Here is a 23630-nt window from a genome sequence, read left to right as displayed (position 1 = left end):
GTATCCCATCAAATCATGTAAAGGAATTTTGGTGGAAACAATCCATTGTGGAGAAATGGGTCCGGAGCTGCATACACCATTTGGAATCGTTCGCGACCGGTGAGAGTTATACGTATGTGACAATTTTACATGAACACATGCATGTATTATTTTTTTTTATGTACCGAATAAATATCCGAGTGCATAACGTAGCACTGGAAAGGATTATCTACCAAAAAAACATTAGGTTACAACAATCAATTCACTAATGCGAACGAGACAGATATTATAACAGATTTGTGGTAAGAGGTAAGTATATACGATGCACGTATGAAAATAATTTAGTGTGTGCACTGTGTACAAGTTTATAGAATGATTTATTCGGGTAGTTGATTAATATTTGAGTAGTTTTGTAGTTATTTGCAACATGTCTGACGGATTAATTGTGCAGCAGAGCAAGTAAAACTGTACAAGAACTTTCTACTCATAGAACATGGATGGTTGTCAATGCCGAATACCACTTCCTGACACAGCGCCGAATCCCGCGGATGGCCTTAATTTGTCCGGAGATCGATGGTGCTTTTCTGTTGGTGACCGCTCCGGATATGGCGCCACTGCGAGTGCCCATACAGCCTGACCTGTCGACCGCCAAAGTTGTCCAATCTGCGTAAGTAACGCATCGGTACAATATAGAAGTACTACTGTTATACGTTTCCTGGACGCCATTACAGTTTGTTCGAAATTTCGACGGAATCGTGTCGCTGCACAGAGCACATAGACAGCTGAGCACGGAAAACTTATCGGAAGTTATTGTATCACTGACATGTGAATATTTATTGAATTTTGCTTATGTCAATAGTGTCTGGAGTCAAGAGATTTCAGGGATTGACTGTGGGGATGAAGCCGGCGAGTGGTTTTCCAAGTTCTTAGAAGAACCAGGGCTGCGCTTGATATACCATCCACCTGAATTTGCCGGTCGGCAACTGGTGGAAAGAGATGCCAAAGTGCTGAAAATCAAGCGGAAAATGTGGGAAGATAAAGACAAAGTATGACTTTGTCAGCGTTAACATGGCTAGAGGTGTACGCGTAAAATAATGCTTCATTACTGTAGTGATATGTGTCATAAGACATAATTAACAACAACCGCTACATATCTCCTTTTATTAAATTTCAGAAAATTAATTTTATTTTAAATCTGGTTAGTAATCTACCGCATTTGCTTTGTACTCTTTAGTGCGCTTTTGCGGATGCCGCACCGTATCAGCTGCTCAGTGAGGACTCGGTTGCCGAGCTCAGTCGGCACATGGACACACCGGTACCGTATCTTCACTTCCGGCCAAGCATTTTAGTTAACGGATGCCCACCGAACAACGAGGTACCGTAGATGTGTAGCTTTTGAAGATTATACCACATTTCAACCATGACTGTTCTCACACACAGCAACAATAACTTTATTGATTGTTTCTTTACGTTTTAACCATGATTGTGCAGGATCACTGGTGGCGTTTTCGAATTGGAACGTCCGAATTCCGTGCTACAAAGCAGCGTTGCAGGTACATACAGATATTCTTGACATGAGCTTACTGCACATTATTATTCATCGCAGTGCTAAACGGAAATCATACTTGTTGAGATAATCATTCCCAATATGTTTTGCACTGAAGAAGTTTCTCTGTGCTTTTATAGATGCACTTTAACGACAGTGGATCCACAAACCGGCACATTTGGAAGGAAAGATGTGCTTGAGACACTCAAAAAGTACTTACCTACGATTAGTTAAAATCATAATAATCATTATAATCCCTGTTCATGGTCAGTACGATAATTAAAAATTTCGGTTAGACGTAGATTCAACTGTCATCAGTTGGTATTTATAATTTATTGTACATGTGCCGTACAGTAATAAGTAATTTCGTACGAGTACAGTTAAAACTACTTAATTTCGTTGCTTTTCCGTTGTCGTTATAAAAAACTTGTTTTTCCGTTGTCGTTATAAATAACAAAAAATTGTCACTTGCTTATTAGTTTAACGTTTAACAAGCGAATTTTGCACAGGTTCCGCTCAAACCAGAGTGCCGAATGGGACGAGGTGTACAAGTTTGGACCGTTGCTTGCTGTCGATTTGGGTATCGATAAAACGGGAACATGCTCCGTCGGAGACATAATTGTGCACTTACCTGACGAATGATACAAAACTATCCTGTCTATCGTCGCATCTTGTATAATTCTTTATGTAAAAGCACATGTTTTCTTGATAATTATGTCATTTACATCCATTTGATTGTATTAATATTAAGATGAATAATAATGATTGCCTTTATGCGTTTTCAATAATTCTATTGTAAAGCAGTAAAACACGTTTCTTAATGAAGTGATTTGTTGTCAATGACGATCTAATAGACAAAGTAAAAAAATACAGACTATGACGAGCGAAAAATGATTTAATTTCTGGGAGTATCTGCTAAGTAAACATAAACCAAAGCGTTTATATATTTACTAAAGAACAAATAACCAAAAGTTATCCATAAATACCATCCCAAACAAAGCATCAAAGGGAAACAAACTGATTTTATAAAGATGATATTAAATAGTTCAGAAAAAGCTAATGCAAACTGGAAGCGTCGAATAACAAACCGGCCATCAAGATTTTGCCTGGTTAGAATAAATAAACTCACAATGAGAAACAGTCCAAAAAATGATCAGAAAGGAACAACCACGCATCGAGCGCCGGCACCACGGTAAACTACGTAATATTATAACCATACAAAACAAGCAAGCAACATGTAAAAATCAATCAAATTAGAACATGTCCGGATAATGTCCAGCACGTACTGCTGTTGCTGCTGCAGAAGATCGCCGCTAGATGCATTCGACCAATGTGTTGCTTGCCTGGCAAAGCCATGAGCAATCCAGGGAGAAAATCACAACGCGGACATTATAAGCTTGGATTTAACAGCATCCTTTGCCGGGTTTACCGCTGGCTTGTGGCAATGGAGTATTCTCCTGGACGCCGCCGCCGCCCGGAGTCTAAAGAAGCACAAAATTTTGTATATAAGCACAAATAAAATTTGGATGAATAAAATAATAATTTTTACACAAATTCCAATTTGTACAGATATATCTGTAAATTCTAAAATATTTTTTAAGAATATTTTATGAATTTTTTACCAATGATCAGACAAAACAAACCATAAAGCGAAATCGGTAGTAGTTTAATTTGTATAAATAAAATAATAAAAATTTCTATTTCAATTTGTAATACCTGCTTTTTCTCTACCTAGGGAAAAAAGTATTACAAAGCAACAAAAATACTGACTCTGGAGACTTTATCCAGAATGGCCTCGGACAGCTCGTAAAAGGCCCGCTCCACGTTGATGTTGGCCTTGGCGCTGGTCTCCAGGAAGCGGATGGCATGCTGCCGCGCGATGGACTCACCGCGTTCCCGGCTGATGGCCCGTTTGTCCTCCATGTCGCATTTATTGCCCAGCAGCATCTTCTCCACATCCTCGTTGGCATGCTACAGTCGACAATCACTGACACGTCACAATCCAGCCAACGCTAATGTTATTCAACAAAAAGTACCTCTTCGATATTACGCAGCCATTTGGCGATGTTGTCAAACGATTTGGGCTGTGTTATGTCGTACACCAGCATAATCCCCATGGCGCCGCGATAATATGACGTTGTTATGGTGTGGAAGCGCTCCTGTCCAGCAGTGTCCCTGTAAAATAAAAATTTTGAAAATCATACTTCAATAAAAATTAAAATAAAGATTTAATAAAAAATAAGAATTAATCAACGGGCTTTTCGCGCTGGCTTTCGTTTAAAATTTTTAAACAACGCTTCGAAACAGCTTTAGTAAGAAATCACTAAATACATAACACGATGATTATATAACAATTATTTCCTTCACATTTGTCACTAACGAGATATTACGGCATTAGCACAGTATTACGTACCAGATCTGCAGTTTGATCTTTTTTCCTCGCAGTTCAATGGTTTTGATCTTGAAATCAATCCCTACAAAAACCCAAACAACCACTCAATCGCTGCTAACCACCGAATATTTTTGGCCATTAATTTATTAAGCAAACGCACTGCCATTGTTCTATTGTATTATGAATAGGAATGACTCATGCCTGGGTGCGTGCTGCTACTGCAAAGTGTCAGAAGTGCTTTGGTGGGCTGCTGTGGGACCAGCAACCCCCAAACAACAACAGCCTCAATCCTTGGGAAATCTCCCAAATCACAGCAACGGAAAGAACTTGTAGAACCATACCTATAGTGGAAATGAAGGTCGTATTGAAAGCATCATCGGAAAATCGGAAGAGAATGCAGGTTTTGCCCACTCCGGAATCCCCGATCAGCAGCAGTTTGAAGAGCAGATCATACGTCCGTTTGGCCATTTTCGTTTGACTGACAGATCTCACAGCTAACACACGGGCAAGCACTCAGCTACGTCCACACAAAGCAAAAATTCGATTCCTCCAACCCGTCAATCACCACTCAGTCCAGGACGTCAGAACCTTACAGATTACTTCAAGGTTCCTTGTGATGGGAAAAAAACCATAGAAATAAGAAATGATCAATGACGTGTGCAGTTTCAGATCACGCAACAGATAGTCTTTCCGGACAAAAACAGATGCTCCGTTCTCTCACAGATTGAAGAAAACAAAATAATGAAAAAAATACAGGTATTCAGGAGAAAAGCAGGCGATGTTTTCCAACAATCATGAGAGAAAAGTCAAACAGCAAACATCAGAAATAAAAATTTCCCAAGGATTTCTCGTGGACCTGGCGAGCGTGCTTAGCAGGCAGTTGGTAGCCCCCACCGGGAACCAGCTTCATGCGGTCGACCGGAAGTGATACTGCGTGTGCCTGCTCTGCCAGTCCGAGTTGACGTTTCGTTTGCTCCGCGTCGCATTAAAAATAATTTTTGTGCCTTGTTGAATGTTGTGACGGATGTTGTCTCTTTTAATTTTGCAACCGTTTCATCTTCTTTAGACCGTGAATGGTGAATATGTTTATAGATTATTGCAAGTTTGCCACCAACTCGTGAAAGTCAGCGAATTAATCGTTCGGGGATTGTAATAGCATCAGGAACTGGAAAACGACGATGTTGTAGTTTTCTTACATTGCTAGTTTTCTACGATGGGATACCGAGCGTCTGTTCTTCGCAAGTCCAGGCCTGATGCCAACACGAGCCGCGTCGAACAATTAATGGATTTGGACAGCGGAGACACTGCGCATCATCCGCTGCCGGAGCTGGAACTGCGGAATGCTCCGTCGCCTGTGCGCTCTTGGGACTGTTCGACACCAGCTGCAACACCATCTTCCTCCAGTTCACGTTCTAGTGAGTGACATAAGCATTCCAGCAGAGCAGTACTTACACAGTTATACTGCGCAGTGAGCTACATGCTATCAGCTATTCGACACTTTAATTCTCGGAAGACTGAGAAAAATACTGTTTTCTAATGTAGAAATATTGTGTTGAAAATTTTTCATTTCGCGGTTAAAATATGCGGATAACACATGGAAGTGCAGTGTCATTTATTGTGTCAGTGATGCAGTACCTATCTCTTCGAAAAATCCGTAGCTCAAAGGGAAATTTGGATAAGCCATAACTGTAAAAGATAAGTAGTAATTCAAATACCTAATATTATCGTGTTTATCATTGTTTCCGAAAGCAGCTAGCCGTGGTCGAAAGCTGGAAGTTGCGTAAGCATTCAATAAAAAGTGGTGCAATAATAACATACATAAATTAAGTAGAAGCACAGCACAGAGCTTAATTTCCAGTTTCTTTCGCCCTGTTATACCGATATTAACTTGTCAACACGTGTTTAACAAATACGACATAGCCAAATTGATTTATTAATCTACAGATACGTTGTCGGAAACGGATGCGCGTCAATCGATTACGGATTTCTCCAGATTGCCGATACACTGTACTCCTGCCGCTGACGATGACGCCGATGATTTACCGGGCGGACCGTGCGGCCATTTTCCCGTGTCGACACAAACCCCGGCTTCCCACGCGGTGGTACGATTCTCTGGTGGGTGATATTTACTTGACGTTATTCGGAATAGACGTTGTATTGTTTGTCAAAATTATCACTGCGGTGAAATGTGTCACTTCTTCACTTTTGTTCCTCGCGATTGTGCAGAATTTTAAGTTTATCTGTGATGGCATAAAGTAACAGTACGGAACATTAGACTGGTGGTTATTTTGCAAGACTTTGGATTGCATTGCTTACGTTATTTTGCAGAACTTTGTAGAAATTATATACATAATTCAACTTGTGTGTTATTTCGTTTAGACTTGCGCAGCCGTAATTCTCCCTCCAGCATTCCGAATTTACTCCCCATTCCGCATATATTCCGCCGTACATTGACCGATACTGGGATCTCATGAAGGCCAGAAGCATCATTCTGCAGAAAGCAGCCGCATCCGTACGCTTTGCCGGTGATATGGTGTATGGTGAGGCATCTACACGCAATTCCCAACTCATGATATCCGCGTTAAGAGATGGTCTTATACCCGTAAGCACGTCATAAGTTGTTGCAAAAATTGTGACGATTAAGATTAAATTATAAAGATTACAAATTAAACGTTATACGCTTTGGAATACGTATGTTAAAACGTGTACACTCGGAATCAAGCTTTCTCAGAGGTTTTGAGCGATGAGTTCTATATTACAGTCACCTTATTCTTTAAAATGCGTATAGCTCCACTTTGTTGGCGTGCTGTGTGATGTGTGCTTTGATGGTTTCCTTACCGTGCTGAGATTTACATCGTTTTGATTTTCTTTACCGCAGCATCAGCCCCAAGCAACTCCATCGCGAATTCTCAGGTTATTTGGAGTATCACTGCAAATCGACGTGGAGCGCCTAACACATTTGGCCTTTATGCTTCCGGGGTTTCATGACTTCGCTCCTGAGGATCAAAAGTCCTGCTCACTGACAAATATTTGGTTCACCAGTCGGTGAGTGCCTGAGTGGTAGTTTTTCAATGAATTTGATGTATGCTGGTACTTTAAAGCTTGAATTATAAATTCTCAAAACTTTGAAGCAGTTCTCTGTAGATACTCAACTCCCGATTCTTCTACAAAGGTGAATACTACATGTACATGAACGGTCCAGACGGGATCCATCTGTGCCAGGCGATGGCGGATCTGATGGGCTTCCCCCCGGATTTTATGCGCTTTATCGGGGCATTTCAAGAGAAAGTCAATGATATTGGTCTTACACTAACGGAAACCTACTTGCTATCAGCAGCAGCAATTTTCACACCAGGTCAGGCATTTTCGATGACAATAGCTGATGACGATGTCAGAACTAGTCGCTCAAAGTTCACCACGATTTTTCTGATCTATTAAACACAAATGATGTAATGATGTGACACGGTATACTTGCTTCTGTACCTGGTTGTTTTAAAAAATTTTTTTTAAAAAGTGATTTTCTGGAAATTTTTTAAATTTTTTGTTCTCATCAAGATAATATTTTCATGCAGATATTGAGAATGTGAGCAACAGAGCGTTAGTGGCGGCTCAGCATGCATTTTATTTGGACGCGTTATTCTATCAATTCGGACACCGTCTGAACATCGCCGATCGTGCCATTGCCAGCGCGAAAGTGGAGCGAGTGGTGCAGCTGTTTTCCGTCCTGGACAGAGTCTCCGCGGAGTATGTTCGGAATCTGGATTTATCCACACTTCCGGTGAGATCGCGGTGTATTTTGTTTGCTGAATCGGGAAGTGGCTGAATTCCTGTTGAAGTTCCGATACAGATTCCTAAAGTGTATACAGTATTTTTTTAAAACGAGTGTTGCAGTTGGAGGCAACATTTGTTGTATTGTGATTTATCGTTTGTGGTTCATTTTGAACTGTGAATCTCTTCTTGAGTTTGACTGCTGATTCTTTTATTCTGCCAGGATTACTTTGTAGCAGGGAATTTCGGACTGTTATAAATTTATGTATTGTCGGATACATCTTATCGTTAATTCTATGAAATTACTCGTATCTGTCCTGCGCTGATGTCAAAAAATGCTGCCTGTGATCAACAGTAACTCGTCTGTAGTACTGTAAGTGCGACTGTACGAATATCGCATTTTACCTTGTGATACGATATTGTTGATCTCGATTTTTAAGCTGAATAATTCAGTCTATTGTAAAATTGTGGCTTCCGAAGGTTCCTCCTTACTTTTCAGTAGGTATATCAGGAAGAAAGAAAGTATGATATTTGCTGCACTGCAATACTTCTAGTGCATTGCATGTATAGCCAACGAATCACATACTAATTCTAATTATTTTCAGACTTCTTTGAGTCGCACTTGTGTTTGTGCCTGCTCTTAATTTTGTCTGCGAAATCTCCATTTAAATGAAATTATTTATGCTGTCAAAATGCCGATTGTGATCTCCTAACACGGTTACGTTACGTGAATAACTAACGTAAATATTATTACCGATCTGGCTAAACCGCTGAATACTAATCGTAAACGTTTGTACAAAATGCTACGTTCGTTCATAACTTCATACGTGTACGGTGTAAGTATTTAATTGTCGCTTAACTTTCGCGATAAAGTAACCACGTCATAAAAACGGATAGGTTGAAACTTTAAAGCTTCCCAAGCCGAAACCGGTTTACCACTGTTTTTCCACACTGCGGTTCTACTCGTATCGAATTACACGAATAAAGAGGCATCTGGCAATCACTTTACCGCGTCGTACTGTATGTTTCCCGTTATACGGTACATTACGCGATGTTCATATCCGCATACATCGATTCTCACCGTTTCAATTTTGCCGAAGAATACGATACTCTGTGTAACCGCATCGCAATCAATAATCTCATGGTGTGTGTCCTAATCAACAAATTCAACACAAGCGTTTTGTAAAGACCGTATTGAGTTATCTCGCTATTTGACCCAGCAATTACCGAAAACTCCACTACGCCTGTGAATCGTATACCGCGTACAGTATACCGTCGCTGTGTATGTGTGTATCGATTAGTTGTAATCAACGCACGCATGGCACGCGAACAGCCATATCACTGATCGGCAGCTTTTACTCGTCCTCCATCATCCCGCATGCAACATTCATAACCGTGGTGCGGATATATATGCATGCCCCGTGTGTCATATAATTGCACCCCGTATATCCGGTCGCTTATCAAATATCAACACCATGTTTTTTACACCCGAACGCACACCGCTGCAGGAATTCTTGCATCCCTCATCCCGCCTGCAGTACGATGCGGAGTTCTGGAAGACAGTGGCCAAGGTGGCCGTGGCGGGGGCGGTGCTGTCGGCCGGGACGATCTGCTGTGTCCGCTACCTGAACAGCCGGTATCCGGGATGGTACCGGCTGCGCGGGAAGAAGCGGGGACGACTTCCGCCGCCGCGGGTCGGAGCGCCGCCTTTGAAACAAGGGGAGAAGGGAGATGCTGCGCAGTATGTGCCTCTTAGTACGGAGAAGAGTCATGGAGCGCGTGTTGTCCAGTTGGCGGTGTATCCCATCAAGTCCTGCAAGGAGATCCTGGTGGAGGCGTTTCACTGCGGAGAACTGGGTCCGGAATTGCGGACGCCATTTGGGACGGTGCACGATCGGTACGAGTACGCAATAAAATTTAAAACCGTTGCAAAAATTTAAAATTTAAGCGCTACCATTTTCAAAACGCTAATAAAATTAAACATTGGTCAGTTTATACTAACATTTTTATACAGTACTTTCTCTACTTTATAGTTATACATGCTATTATACAAAACAAATTTCAGTGAATAATGCACTGCTTTTAATATTGACGATTTCAGAAGTGTGTCTGGCACACAGCGTTAAAGTATGACAATTGACAAAAAAATTCCGATCGATAACCGGTTGAAAAATAGGATCCTTATCCAGCAATGATACTAATGCAATTTGCTGCATATCGTATTCACAAGTCAATGCAGCGCACATGTTCGGATTTGCAGCTGGGCCATATGATGCGCAAACGAAAGAAGATACATAGATAACTGATAGTCTAAAATTATACTATATATGTTGCAAGTTGCATAGAAGTATACATACTTCGATGGTATTTTAATTGTACTTGCAGTTATTGATATAGATATGCTGCTAATCGGATTACTTTGATTGAATTGTGTCCGTATCTGTATGTGCACTACGTACGTATGAAGTTGATATTTTAATACTGTACTGTTTTTGAGCAGAAGCTGGATGGTCGTCACCGACAAGTATCACTTCCTCTCGCAGCGCCGGAAACCCCGGATGGCCTTGATTCAGCCGGAGATTGATGGCGCATTCCTGGTGGTGAATGCCCCAGGGATGTCGCCACTTCGAGTGCCTATTCAGCCCGATCTTTCCACCGCCAAAGTTGTCACGTCCGAGTAAGTCATCAACCCATCGATTTATATACGCATACACTGTTGTTTTTGGCACATCCGGCAAAGCCGCATGCAGTTTACTAAAATGTCGTATGGGGAGAAATAAGAACCAGTGTCTCATAATTATTATTATGACAACTTAACAGAATATATATATTAATGGTACATATGCATGGTACATTTATGGCGATAATTTGCTGTAGCACTGTTTTCTACAAGTGGCCGTTAGTTGGCAGTCTCGTTACGTAATTCCAGCAGTTACCTACTTCGTGGAGATATCTGAGATATTTTCTCATTTCCTTATAGTGTTTGGGATCATCAAATTTCGGCGGTTGATTGCGGTGACGAGGCGGCGGAATGGTTTGTGACATTCCTGGAGGAGCCTGGACTCCGTATGGTGCATCATCCGCATCAGTTCGGCGGACGAGGGATGCTGGAAATGGATCAACAAGTTATGAAGATCGATCGCGAATTATGGGAGAAAAAAGACAAGGTACAGAATGCAACCGCATCAGTGCTGTTCTTCCGCGTGCGAGGCCGTTTGTTTGATCATATTCTTAATTTGGTACGGTATCCACAAGTTAAGGTTACTCAAGTAGTGTACTTGTATCGCTTTTTGATGTAATATTAGGTGCAGGTAATATCTATATAATCCTGTCATATATATGAATATTCCATCTGAACATTATCGTAGAGTTCTCAGATCTAATGTTGCAAAATTCTGGTATAGTGTACATACATGTCGCTAAAAGTTCACTGAATAATTTGCAGTGCACTTTTGCCGATGGTGCTCCTTATTTACTGTTAAGCCAGGAATCCGTTAGTGAGCTCAGCCGGCACACCGATACTCCCGTGCCGTGGATCCATTTCCGACCAAATATTCTTGTCGGAGGATGCCCGCCCAATAACGAGGTATACACTCACAATCAGTTACTTTTTATTTATTTATTTCGGCCTACTTAACGTATAATATAATTGTAAATTTTGTTGTTGTGTTTACTGTTTCTGTTCAGTCTGTACGCGTTTATTGTACTAATTTAACCCTAACGGTGATCGAGAGCCACCAGCGGCTGTAGTTGTATTTATTTATGAGCGCTATAAAGCGCAATCGGCATAATTCAATAGTCTGAGTAAGTACCTGCTTTCAAATCTGGGTCTTTACAACTCAACCACTATCGTTAAGCACATATCCATTACCAAACGCTTTTACTTTTGCTGTTTTACAGTTTTAGATAGAATTATAAGAGTAAGAATGCATGTTGTAAGAATTACAGTATTCTGTACGTACAAAGTGCCTTATAGTGTCGCACTTTAAAATCCACTTAGGCTGCCATCACCATTTTGGATGCTAATAAAATTTCCGATGATAAAAACTTGACATTATGATTTCAGGATTACTGGTGGCGATTCCGAATTGGATCAGCTGAATTCCGTAACGCCAAACCATGTTGCAGGTAAGACCAAACAACAGTGCGTAGGGCAATTAAACTTTCAGTTATCGGCATATTTTATTATTACTGTATTATTATTTTTACGGCACAAGAGCAGACAACCCCAAAGGGACTTCAGGTCTGGTCGAACAAGTCTGGTCGAACAAAAACAAATTTATACATTTCGGCCTGCTTAAAGTATAATATAATTGTAATTTAAATAATATAATATAATTGTAAATTTTGTTGTTGTGACTTACTGTTTCTATCTAGTCTGTAATGTACATATACGCGTTTATTGTAATTTAACCCTAACGGTGATCGATAATAAAGCCAATATTCGAAGTATGCAAGATCCATCATGCACAAGGTTCTTGTTAAAAATAGGCACTAAAATTATATGTTATGTTCAATACTTAAACAAAACTTTTGCGCTACTTATTGCCTCATTGTAAAATGAGAAGAAATACGGTGACTACCACTGAAACGGCTTATCATCATGATGTTGCAGATGCGTGGAGACCACGGTTGATCCAAAAACCGGGACATTCGCGAGGAAAGATGTTCTAGAAACATTGAAGGCGTAAGTAACTACGAAAAAGGCTACAGAATTTTTTAGTATGCCGTCTGGCGTACAGTGTATAAGATCAAGTATAATGTTTATGATGTTTGCAAATTTAAGCAGCACCGCATGGTTGTAAACAAAACTTGACTACGGTTACCGTTTTTTTTAACTTCGTATTTTTTTCTTATACGCTAGTTTTACATTTTTATATGCAGTAGTTGCTGAGTAGTATTTGAAAAGCCGGCAGTGCAACCACATAGAGTGTGTAAAAGTCATAATGCAACATACCCACCGTATTCTTAAAATGCCGTATTTGATTAATTAATGTTAAGTAGCACTTTCACATGTTTGTTGTGTTGTTGCAGCTATCGCACCAATCAAGATCCCGCAGTTGATGATGTCCTGAAATTCGGACCCCTGTTTGCGATAAACTTAGGCGTTGACCAGACTGGTCCGTGCTCCGTTGGCGATGTTATAATACACCTTCCCGATTAAATAACGATTCCTTTAGTTGTTAGTGGAGATTTACTTTTATATGGACTTTGATGAATTTTGTAAATGTTTTTTGTGTATTCTGATGCCTACCAGTGGTACATACGTATGTTGTTGTTTTTGAATTGTGTCTTTGAACTGCGTGTCAGCGATTTATTTAAAGCTCACCTCCACCGTTTCCGCACAATTTATCATGACCTTCGTTTTCAGTCTGGTTGTTCCTTATTATTTGTGAACCACAGAATTGTTCAGCGGAAAGCCGCGCAAATGAATTTCGTACGTATACTGATCTGTATGCATATATGTAAGCATATTGTATCACGAACTTTGCAGTGACCTAACATTGCTGCAATTATTCATTTACCATACGTCACAAATTGCCAATAAATGCCACCGCGATAATTACCGTAACATAATTGCTTGACTCATTTCAATCATGCAGTACTCTGTACTTCCCGTAATTTTCATTGGCCGTTCTCGTTGGGAAACCCACAGGAAATTAATTATTAAACTTTATCCCTGCCTTAATTCCCGAGCCGCGCCCATTTTTGCTTAACTATTGCTAATCCACGTTTCACCCGGCGTGCCGTCGTCACTGCGTCGTGCACCTGCTCGCTGTAAAAATACTTCTATATATATTGTAAGACATAGCTCGCAAAGTGGACAGGAAAAACTCGATGTTGTCCCAGAGCGCCTCCGCCCCTCCCCGGTGGACGTATCGATTACTAATTTACCACCGCTGCTTCCGCCGTGTTTTCATCCCCATTACGCGCCTGCCGGTGTCACGTGGATGCCGGCATAACGCGGCCTAATCATAAAACCGCTACACGCTAACCGGGTTAATTACAAGCACCGGCGCCTGCTCACTCGGTATCAACATCTTATTATGGACTATTTATAACAAAAACATTGTTGTATACACGTACTGCAGCACGCCCATTCCGTGCAGCGCCGCAAGGATAGAATAATATCAGGGAATTTTTTCATATGCAGATGGTGACGCACAACGTTAACTGATCCAGCTAATCATGGAATTTAATTACAGTACTAAAATGTCATGTGTAAACAATGTCGACAATAATTATACATTAAAGAAAAAAAGTAATATCCGGTATAAAAATATGTAAAAAGAAAATTCAAGAAATGGGTGTATGTATGTGAAAAACAACAACGCACAGCACCTATGCTAACCTGTATAACAGATACCGTAATTATCGAATTTGTGGCCCTGGGGTGCAAATAGTTCGAATGTTATGGCGGAGGGGGGCTTATTTCGGGGAGGGGGCGTAATTTCGGGGGGTGGCATAATTTTTCAAGCGGCATATTTTGGAAGGGGGCATTATATTTCAAACAACTGCGCATTCTGTTCTAGTGAAATTGACCGCAATAGTTACCGGTATATCCAACTACACGACACATTTTGATGCATATTCTTACCTAAGCAACTGTTTCTCAAGAAACACCACAATATGTTGATGTCCGTTTACTGTTTACCCATCAAATTACAATATTTGTTAGGCAGAAATTTGCGGTGTACTTATCATTTTGCAGCGCTTGACATTTAATAGCGGCCCCCTGGGGCGTAATTTCGGGGGGTGGCATTATTTTTCAAACAGGATCGGGGAGGGGGGCTTATTTCAAGGGGGGCTCTTATTGCGGGGGAGCCACAAATTCGATAATTACGGTATACCGCACGGTGTCCGAAATCGCCGCAAGGACGAACTCATATTGTTCTTTATATGCACATGACGCATAATGTGAACCGATCCAGCAAGTCATGAAATTTAACTGCAGCACTAAAATGTCATGTGTACACATACAGTATATCGACGATGTAATAATACTTTAAACAAAACAAGTAATATTTGTATAAAAATTACTCAGTAAGTTATGCCGTACAAAGAAAGTTCAGGAAATGGGTGCACCGTGCACGTAAAAACGCAAGGTATATATGCTGCGATAACCTGTACGACAGATATACCGCTAACCGCACGGTGTCCGAAATATGGTCGATGCATTTTTCATTGTCCCTAAATTACTATGAATTGTCGGCGCTCAGCACACCCAGTCTGGTCTGTATCCGGCGCCCAAAGCAGGCAATGGGGCTAATGTAGCAGAGTTTGGATCCCGGACGACCTTTAAAAAGGGAACGGGTGCTGTTATAGATTAGCATCTCCGTCGGCGGAATGCGCCAGGCGCCGTAGTATGTGATACTGGGACCCCAGCCGCTGTTGATGCGCTTTGCCAAGTTGTGAGGATCCTCCGGATCATTAGCGGCCAGCGCGGCACCGGCACCTAACCAGTGATTCAGCGCCGGTGTGAGCGGTTCGTTGGCCTGTACAACGAAATCCTTTTAATCACGGTGCAACACGTGGTCTAATCAACTGCAACCTTTAAATGCCCGACCGGCATTTGCCCCATCATTATATTCCGGGAAATAAAGCCAAACAAATTTGCACTTTCAAAAGGACAGTCCATTTTGAATTTGCCCTGTTCTAACACAAGGGCAAATTCACTACTGTTACATTTCTTTAAATTCACTGCTGTTATATTTCACTAAATTCTCCAGTGTTACGTTTCGCATACATACATTTACTTAAGCTGAACATGCAATATGTACAGCTATAGGTATGTGGACTGTGATTTATTTATTATAACACTGCAACAAGAACTTTTAGTACATCAATTTTACCGACATGTACCGGAAAATTACACCAGCGAAATTAGTGGCATTCAAGCTCAAAGTAAATATAATATTATTAATCAAGGCAGATTAAATGGCCTCTACAGAGTGTTCAACGTCCAGTTATAAATTGGAAAACTGGGAAAGATAGTAGTTAAGATACTAATGTAAATATAATGCAAATAAAATTATAATAATAAAGAGAAACAAATTAACAAAAGATTGATTAACGTTTTAGATCCCGCGAATTAGCAATGTGTGGTACTAGGTACGAACCGCAGGTTAAGGCATCTGTATTTAGTAATATTTATATTAAGTATTACTATTACGGTTAATCAAGAAGGTTTTTTGTTACTACGCTTGGTCGAATGCGTATTGCTTACTTGCGCCGAATCTTCGCCCAAGTTGTCGTTCTGTTCCACAAAATCACTGAGTTCACCACTGGCTATCGGAACAGATTGGCAAGCTGATCGATCGTTAAAGGTCATAAGCAACAGCACACCCGCAGCCATACAGAGCACACAGGAATTTACCGGCACGAATCGCAACATCTCAGCTAAGAGGCACCGAACAAACTTTCCACCGTATTCGGATTACTAACTACCAAACACGGGACAGGATATTGCCGATTGGGATACAGAGATTGATTTGGCAGTTGACCTTTTGGTGTGGACCACTACAGCACGTACCGATCACGCCGCGATCAATCCACTTGGCGTTGGCGCTCTGGAGTGGCAGTGGAATTCCCGTGTCGTCGGATGAACCGGGGGTCTTATATGTGGATGAGCGGAAGGAGTTCATGATTATAAGGATGCGGTGATTCGTTTCCGGTGTTTAGCTGCAGGGTGCACACAGTCGGCCGGGCGGTGGGGTGACGTAATTGTAAGGTAGGTGTACACGGATATGTTCATTACCCACTTTTAACCGGCGGATCCATGACAGTTAATTGCCAGCTAATAATCTTACCCTGACGTTGTGTTGACAATCTCGGACTGATTATTATATGGAAAGAAATGTCAACTGACAATGTCCTACACATACAACACAATAAAAAATTCATAAAAATAGGAAATAATTACAGTGTGCAAAATGTGCATGCGTAAGTAATACGTACCGTGGACACAGCAAAGCGATTTTGTGGACAGAAAAAGTACTCGTACTGTATCTGCTTACGCTACAGTAGATTTCTGGTAGTCAAGCTTCCGTTTTGTTATATTTCCAAAATTAATAATGAGAAAGTATTGCAAAGCTTCTGTACGATTTATTTATTCAATCTGCTAGATTTCTGATTCAGTCTATACTAAATTGATTCGATATCTGCTTTGGTGCAAGAATCAGCGTTTACGACCTTTCCCTAACGAACGTAAGTAAAAATAGCAATTTTATAAATAAACCAAAATAACGAAATTTTTGTTCTTCCACTCAGATATTTACGCCACGTCAGATACAACATTACAACACCAAAATTTCCTCACTGGCTCACGCATGTATTTTTAATACATCAGCGGTAAGGACAGCAAAATTTTCTCACGCGGAACGACATTTTTCCTATTTAACACGCTTTCCATTGCAAAGCCGAACAGTGGCACACCAACAGCTGTAAGCTGCAAGACGAAAACAACAACGATATTCAACTACATATTAATACAAAGCACTGCACAAGAAAACACCCAATAAAAACCTAACACACTCCGGTATCATCCTTTCTTTTCTCTAACGGATCTTAATTTTTTGTCCTCCCGAAACAGTACATGCTGCTGCACCGTGGGATCCCAGCGTATCTGTTCCAGTTTGTCGGCGAGTCGCGGGCGGAAGGCCGTGGAGGGATATCCCGAGGCCAAGGAGCGCAGCACCACCATCACCACCTTGGATTTGGCCATTTCCCAAACGTCACCTGCAGCAGCGCAGCAAATATAAAAAGCCGTCAGCTGTCACATCCATGATTTATCAATCTTCTATGGTCGTTGTAATTCATCGATATAAGCCTTATCTATTCCTATTGCAGTATTGAATTCATGCCAATCACGGCACTGAAAGCGCATCGCTAGTGCCGGGAAACGCTCTTCACAGATCGCATACATTTTTCTTAAACAAAAAAATGCAATTTTTTTAAAAAAGAACGATTACAAGCAGAAAAACAAAATCAATTTGGACAACCGTAGGCGAAGCGGTGCACTGCTCAATGATGAGCTTAACCGCTCTACGCGACAATCAGAAGCTACCCAATATGTGTGGTATGTATGTACCTGCTAAGTATCGGAAACCATTGAATAACAACTAAAGAATCAAAATCAGTACAAAGTACTTAAAAGGGTTAGAAGTGACTGACTTTAACAACTCTTATAAGTATCGCAACATTTACTAGTCATGCTAACGTACAAGTTCTACCTTCCGTACTTTACGGGATCAGCTTCGCAGCTTTAGCTTCAAGAAACAGGCAACATCAAACCAATTCAAACTCACCTCCAATATTACCGCAGCTAGATAAGACCGCCAAGCGCCCGCCGTGAATTAGAAGCTGACTGCGATCCACGCAGCAGGGAACAATCCGCTGTTTCGCCGAAAAAATTTACAGACCCGAAATTAATGCCGAAAATGAGAGGCTAGATTATAGAGCACAATCTGAAAACAAACAGTCAGGGACGCCAGTTCCACATCAAAGCACCAAGGCTCCAGCCACAAGTGCTGAGGTAACGGATACGGTATACCAGACGACAGTCTTCCGTAACGTGCTTACAGTAGTTCAAATTCCATCCATACACATCGCTATTGAAACTGCAAAAGTTTTTGTGCGGACATTTACAGGAGAAATATATTAATACTTTGATACTTTCTGTTTCTACTTTCTACTGTTTACTTGTCAATTGCCATCAAACTTGCATGGTTGCAACAGAAGAACTTCGGAGTTGCATGAAGATTGAAGAAGCAACATGCAAGACCACGCAGCCTGCATACCAGGGCGGTCGCAGGTTATTGCAGACCTACGTACCCGAAGTTGGAATAGGATACGGCACAATGGCACATGTCAAAAAATCAATTTAAGCTGTTGTGTTTACAGAAAGAAAAAAGATTGCTCGAGTTTTGCATTTGATTGCATTTCTCGAGTTTTGTTTGTTTTTTGTTCGAAGTGGATGCACCAAGTACTTCTACACATGTAGCACTATAGATAGGCTCTAATCACTCTTCCTTCGTGTCTGATCTTATCCGAAACAGCAAAAACTGCACAGAAAGCAATGGATTCATCGCTCGAACCAAACCAGCGAAAGCCAAACGCCGTGAGTGTTCCGGTGAAAACGAAGGAGATTGCATTATTACGGAAGGAGATCGGCGAAGGAGACTGTATTATTACGGAAGAGCCTTGGGTGTACGCCGTTGATGACAAGAAACGCGAAACACACTGCAGCTGTTGCTTGCGTCGCTTGCCAGGGGATCTCTCCGAAAACAGCAAGACCACGGCCTCGCGCTGCTCCGGATGCCGTTTCGCGCATTACTGCTCCAAAGAATGCCAGGTAAATTCGGATTATCGCGCTACTATCGCCTCACGTTCACAAATTCATTAGAAAAAAATTCTTAACTGTTTCAAAAAAATAAAAAATCGAAAAATTCTAACTTTGTTTAAAACAAATACAATTCTCAATTTTTAAAAGATGAAAAAATTCAAAATTTGTTTCAAAAAAATTTTAAATTAGATTAAAAAATCTAAAAGTTCGAAATTTTAAAAAGTAATAATTTTTCTTCAAAGAAAGCGGACTGGAAAAGCGTGGGTTCTCACAAACTGGAGTGTTCCATCTGGAAGCGCCTGCCTTCAGGCACCCGTCCCCCGAATCATTTCCATCTGGCCCTCCGCATCCTCCTCAAACTGCACACTCCCCAAAATCTCTCCGAAATTTCTGTCTCTCTCTCCCATCCCGGACATACGACGATCTGGAGTCCCATTCCAAAGAACTCTCACAACAACCTGCGACGATGGAGTACGCTGCACTTCTCCACCGGATGCTCATCCACTACCTCTCTTTCACCGATCTCCACACCCCCACCTACTGGGAGGCCAGTATCTCATTGACGGATGTGGTGGCGATGCTGGGACGTATCCGCTGCAATGCGTATATGATTACGGATGAGGATATGGATGTGGTGGGGCAGGGTGTGTATCTGCAGAGCTCGCGCTTCGATCATTCCTGCCAGCCGAATGCCAGCCAGATATTCTTCGGGAAGAAGTTAGTCGATACGGGCTAATCAGAAGATTTCCAGTGTGACGGATGTGCGGATCGCTTATATTCCGCGGATGTTTCCGGCCCGGCAGCGTCAAGCAGTGTTGAAAGAGACGTTCTTTTTTGACTGTGATTGCCCCAGATGCAGCAGGCCGGAGAAGGTAAAATTAAAATTGGTGAATTTAATTTACAGATAGTTACCTGTTAGTCTTTACAAAAGAATTCGTTGGTTATCAAGGAAATTTGTTAATTATTAGGTCGTTATTGGTGAAATTAAAAACTGAGTAGAAACTGGAAGAGGTTTCACATCTTCTTATCCTGACAGCTTAAAAACGATCACTCAAAACACTGCAAACGTACTTTCAGTTCCTAACTGTCCTCACATCTTGAATTATAATTTACAATAATTAGCAAATATGACAGACTTTTGGCTGTATGTATTCATTGTATTGTTTTTTTAACCAATTTGGCAATGGTGCACCATTTTTGAGTTTCCTTTGATCAATTTGTTTGTTTTTGTATATCTCGTTATTAAAGCTTATGAAAACATTTATTCCCGTTAGGATGCGGAAGAGTTCGGCTTGCGCTGCCTCAATGTCAACTGTAAACAGTCCATTCCCAGCGACGAGCGCGCAGATGACCCTTGTCCGACCTGTGGCACGGCCCCGCCTGACCACGTTAACCGATTGCAGCAATATGATCGTCTGGTGGAAACAGTTATCACTCTTCTGGAAAAGGGGGCAGATGCGGATCCGGATGTGGAAAACTGGAAACTGTTGCAGCGGTGCAGCTCCTTGATGCATGACGGTAATCCGATCTTGACCGCTTTGACTGTCTTCTGTTTCCGTGGGGCTCCAGATGAGTATTTGTCGCGAGCCGAAATGTTAAGGACTGCTATTTCCTTTGCGCGGTACGTAGAAGTATTTCTACTATTATTAATCTGAATTCAAGAGAAGCGTGCAAAGATGCAGCAGCCGTTTTGGGTACACTGAACGCACATCCTAAGGTTTCGCGTGGTACTAACGATTTTAGATGTTTTTTCGATGTTTTAACTTTGATCATTTTAATTAGTGCAAATCTGCGCAAGCGTAGTGATATGCGCGATTTGACATTATTTTTTCAAGAGTATCGGCATATTTAAAAAATGGCCCTACCTATAGAAGCTTATATGCAGACAGTTCACAATTGTGATGCAAGTATTGCTACCAAGTACCAACTACCAAGACACTTGTCAGTACTTTTTTGTGCGAGTATGACGATTTATCATTGATTTCTGTTATTTTGTAGGAAATTCCTTCCTGTTGTGGATCCGCTCAGATCGTTCATCTTGTTCACAGCCGTCGTGGTTTTCACTAGAGCAACATGTCAGCCTGATTGTAAAATGACACGGTCAGAGACTGAGAGATTGTTGAAAGATGCCTACGAAACTCTTGCTGTGACGTACGGAACGAACTCTGCCCACTGCAAGGATGTCAAGTTGGCTCTCACGAAATTTTTGTGTCTTTGATGAGTGGGCGGCGGTTTTGGAAAATCAAAATTTCTAATGAAGTTTGCGATATTTTACTTTGTGTCTTTGCGATATTTTATTTTGTGGTCTCGGATTTGAATACTTAAAATAATTCGGTTGAAACTGAAGCAGTTGGCAGTTACGTTACATCCGCTGAGTGATCCGCATGCCTCGATTGCTATAACACCACAGTGACCAGTCACCACACAGCTGAAAAATAAAAACAATTTCGCTTTTGCAACATTTTCATTTTTTCTGACGTGCCTTCGCTGCGCTTTTGAATCTTCGATGTGGGAGACCGAAGCCGCGAAGCCCATTTCGAGTATTAAAATTATGTATGTTGTGGTTTGAATGAATTCTTTGGCTACGATGATGTTTGACTGCCACTGTATTACGTTGTACATACAGTGTACCCTTGTTCTGCAGTGATTTATCATTTGCGTTGTTTCTTTGTGAAGGAGAAATGAGCAGCAGAAAGAAACCGCGGGATTTTTGTTCCCCTCCGGATCCTCTATCATCAGACGCGGCCACGGAGAACGAAGATCTTTCGCGGTTGCCGTACAAGCGCCGACGGCGAGAGGCACTGTGCGTGCCTTCATCGAGTAGTGATGCTGGGTCTGTTGGAACATCAACATCATCGTCACGATCGTCTGGTACATAGGTTTTCACGTTTTCTCTTGGTTTTTGGGATAGGACTGCAATCACTGCATGCCTCGATATATTACGAATTTTCGATCACTGCTTTACTGACATGACCAGAAATGTTCGAATCTGCACTCAAAAAACGTTATGGAACGTATAGAATGATATTGAATTTTAGTGATAGAATTCACGGGATCTGCATCGCATCCACGCGAAGTGGGATATCCTCAGCGCAGATCCGGTAAGTGATAAATTATGGATTTCCGAATGCCAGTTACTGAAAAAAATGATTATTATAAAAAAATGCCGATCATTAATTGTGGATTGAATTTCTTGCTGTTCGCATGCCAGTATTACAGTACTATCCTTGGCACCTTGCTAATAAACCTGCTGACTGGTGTGTAGTGTCAGTGGCATCGACAGCCTTGTCATCCGAAGCGCTTCCACCAAGCCCCGAGGCATACAGCTCGGAGACGGCCTCGTCTTCCTGCACCAGTGATTTCACTGGGAATTATCGTGTTTTGCCGCGAGGAAGATTTAGCGCTGTCCGCAGTTTGTCCGCGACAGCACCGTCCAGGGAACTGCTGCAGTTTTCCGGTTAGTGTTAAATTTTCGACGATAATACAGTACAAGCTGTTAGACGCACATCCTTTGCCATATATTAAATAATTTTTGATATAACACACATCGATTGAATTTTATTGATATCGATTGAATTCGATCATCTCGATTGAATTTTATTAATAATTTCAGAATTTTTTTAAAAGTAAGCATTGCCACGTATCGACAACTGCCGGATATAAGTTCTGCTGAAATTTCAGTTAAATTTAATCTGCGTTTTTTCTTCACTGGATGCTCTGGGTAAGCGTAGCTTTATCCACATCATTAATACATCTTTTGTTAAGTTTGCTCGCACCCAAATTAAGGTACTGAAGGGCTTTAGCGTAAATAAAATTTTCTGGCGGTTGGCTATGAAAACCTTAATAATTCCGTGATGATTTTCATTGTATTACAGAAAAAGGATTTCGTTTTGCTTCGTTACTGGTTTACTAAATTTTTTCTTGGCTGCCTAACATGTCTTGAGAGCACTTTCGATTGTACGCGGCTTTTCCAAATTTGCGCGCTGCTTATCGTTGCATTAACTGATAGAAATACTTTTAGTTATTCTGCCGAGTTCATGAATGACGATACTGTGGTATCAGGTATGTATTCATACTGATCTTTTTTTTGGTTTCAGAGCATGGAAAGTACAGTGCAACACCGCGTACGGTTCCCCATCTTTTCGAGCATTCCCACTATCTTCCGTCGTACATTGATAACTACTGGGATTTAATCAAAGTCAGAAGTATTATGCTGCAGAATGCTGCAGCAGCCGTGCGAACGGCTTATGAGGCCGTTTACGGCGCACAAATGGCATCGTATTCGCGGTTAATGATTGCGGCGCTTCGAGATGGACTTATACCGGTAAGAAATTTGAGCGTTTAGCGTGTTGGTTACCTGCTGACGGATTTTTGAAGAAGAAGAAAAATACCCTTTTAAAAGATGAATAGGTTATTTTCTAAACTGCTTAATAATTTTTCATTTTTAAGTAAATTTTTTAAGAAGAGATTATACCGATTTCGACCTCTTTCGACTATTTTCACTGGCACAATGCGTGCGCTTGTGCTACATCATAACTACACATCTGACCTAACACTATGATATTTTCACTACATACACTGTAAGTCTGAAATTGGTTAGA

General features: G+C 41.2%; 5 protein-coding genes and 1 long non-coding RNA gene across 7 annotated transcripts; 4 read left to right on the top strand and 2 right to left on the bottom strand.

The window, feature by feature from the left end:
• Positions 1 to 6: 6 nt before the first annotated feature.
• On the top strand, positions 7 to 2388 carry LOC129602374 (mitochondrial amidoxime-reducing component 1-like). Its single transcript, XM_055501375.1, has 7 exons — positions 7 to 99; positions 470 to 646; positions 839 to 1025; positions 1214 to 1354; positions 1471 to 1532; positions 1666 to 1737; positions 2035 to 2388. Exons 1-7 carry the CDS (start codon positions 56 to 58, stop codon positions 2165 to 2167), a joined length of 816 nt encoding a protein of 271 aa, XP_055357350.1. The 5' UTR covers positions 7 to 55; the 3' UTR covers positions 2168 to 2388.
• A 16-nt stretch (positions 2389 to 2404) lies between these two features.
• Positions 2405 to 5471, bottom strand: LOC129602375 (ras-related protein Rab-10-like). The gene is made up of 5 exons (XM_055501376.1): positions 4259 to 5471; positions 3939 to 3999; positions 3562 to 3700; positions 3296 to 3496; positions 2405 to 3006 (listed from the first exon to the last, which is right to left on the bottom strand). Exons 1-5 carry the CDS (start codon positions 4383 to 4385, stop codon positions 2929 to 2931), a joined length of 606 nt encoding a protein of 201 aa, XP_055357351.1. The 5' UTR covers positions 4386 to 5471; the 3' UTR covers positions 2405 to 2928.
• LOC129602377 (uncharacterized) lies at positions 4905 to 7959 on the top strand. 2 transcript variants are annotated; one of them, XR_008692393.1, is made up of 6 exons: positions 4905 to 5332; positions 5862 to 6032; positions 6297 to 6519; positions 6796 to 6962; positions 7062 to 7272; positions 7490 to 7959. It is a non-coding gene; the product is annotated as an uncharacterized LOC129602377 (long non-coding RNA). The 2 variants fall into 2 exon arrangements; XR_008692394.1 differs by having other exon boundaries at positions 7052 to 7272.
• Positions 7960 to 8794: 835 nt separating this feature from the next.
• On the top strand, positions 8795 to 13129 carry LOC129602373 (mitochondrial amidoxime reducing component 2-like). Its single transcript, XM_055501374.1, has 7 exons — positions 8795 to 9582; positions 10186 to 10362; positions 10666 to 10852; positions 11131 to 11271; positions 11752 to 11813; positions 12301 to 12372; positions 12720 to 13129. Exons 1-7 carry the CDS (start codon positions 9161 to 9163, stop codon positions 12847 to 12849), a joined length of 1191 nt encoding a protein of 396 aa, XP_055357349.1. The 5' UTR covers positions 8795 to 9160; the 3' UTR covers positions 12850 to 13129.
• Positions 13130 to 14609: 1480 nt separating this feature from the next.
• On the bottom strand, positions 14610 to 16273 carry LOC129602372 (uncharacterized). The gene is made up of 2 exons (XM_055501373.1): positions 15913 to 16273; positions 14610 to 15181 (listed from the first exon to the last, which is right to left on the bottom strand). Exons 1-2 carry the CDS (start codon positions 16078 to 16080, stop codon positions 14885 to 14887), a joined length of 465 nt encoding a protein of 154 aa, XP_055357348.1. The 5' UTR covers positions 16081 to 16273; the 3' UTR covers positions 14610 to 14884.
• A 2289-nt stretch (positions 16274 to 18562) lies between these two features.
• Positions 18563 to 23347, top strand: LOC129602371 (uncharacterized). Its single transcript, XM_055501372.1, is given in 9 exon segments — positions 18563 to 19038; positions 19272 to 19750; positions 19752 to 19901; positions 20304 to 20650; positions 21028 to 21582; positions 21706 to 21900; positions 22068 to 22130; positions 22295 to 22486; positions 23127 to 23347. Coding segments are annotated over 5 exon segments (1233 nt in total). The 5' UTR covers positions 18563 to 19001; the 3' UTR covers positions 21248 to 21582; positions 21706 to 21900; positions 22068 to 22130; positions 22295 to 22486; positions 23127 to 23347.
• Positions 23348 to 23630: the final 283 nt, after the last annotated feature.

The sequence above is a fragment of the Paramacrobiotus metropolitanus genome, unplaced genomic scaffold (genome assembly GCF_019649055.1).
Source record: "Paramacrobiotus metropolitanus isolate TYO unplaced genomic scaffold, Prichtersi_v1.0 Parri_scaffold0000424, whole genome shotgun sequence".
NCBI lineage: Eukaryota > Metazoa > Tardigrada > Eutardigrada > Parachela > Macrobiotidae > Paramacrobiotus > Paramacrobiotus metropolitanus.
The sequence above is the reverse complement of the archived record's forward strand: the minus strand, read 5'-3'. Positions and strand labels throughout refer to the sequence as shown.

Coding starts and splice junctions, on each gene's coding strand:
- LOC129602374 (XM_055501375.1), top strand. CDS start 56: ATGGGTCCGGAGCTGCATACACCATTTGGAATCGTTCGCGACCG. Junction 100..469: donor TTTGGAATCGTTCGCGACCG/GTGAGAGTTATA, acceptor TTCTACTCATAG/AACATGGATGGTTGTCAATG. Junction 1,355..1,470: donor GATGCCCACCGAACAACGAG/GTACCGTAGATG, acceptor ATGATTGTGCAG/GATCACTGGTGGCGTTTTCG.
- LOC129602375 (XM_055501376.1), bottom strand. CDS start 4,385: ATGGCCAAACGGACGTATGATCTGCTCTTCAAACTGCTGCTGATCGGG. Junction 4,000..4,258: donor GACCTTCATTTCCACTATAG/GTATGGTTCTAC, acceptor GGGTTTTTGTAG/GGATTGATTTCAAGATCAAA. Junction 3,497..3,561: donor GGCTGCGTAATATCGAAGAG/GTACTTTTTGTT, acceptor TGTCGACTGTAG/CATGCCAACGAGGATGTGGA.
- LOC129602373 (XM_055501374.1), top strand. CDS start 9,161: ATGTTTTTTACACCCGAACGCACACCGCTGCAGGAATTCTTGCATCCC. Junction 9,583..10,185: donor TTTGGGACGGTGCACGATCG/GTACGAGTACGC, acceptor GTTTTTGAGCAG/AAGCTGGATGGTCGTCACCG. Junction 12,373..12,719: donor GTTCTAGAAACATTGAAGGC/GTAAGTAACTAC, acceptor GTGTTGTTGCAG/CTATCGCACCAATCAAGATC.
- LOC129602372 (XM_055501373.1), bottom strand. CDS start 16,080: ATGTTGCGATTCGTGCCGGTAAATTCCTGTGTGCTCTGTATGGCTGCG. Junction 15,182..15,912: donor TGGGCGAAGATTCGGCGCAA/GTAAGCAATACG, acceptor TTCGTTGTACAG/GCCAACGAACCGCTCACACC.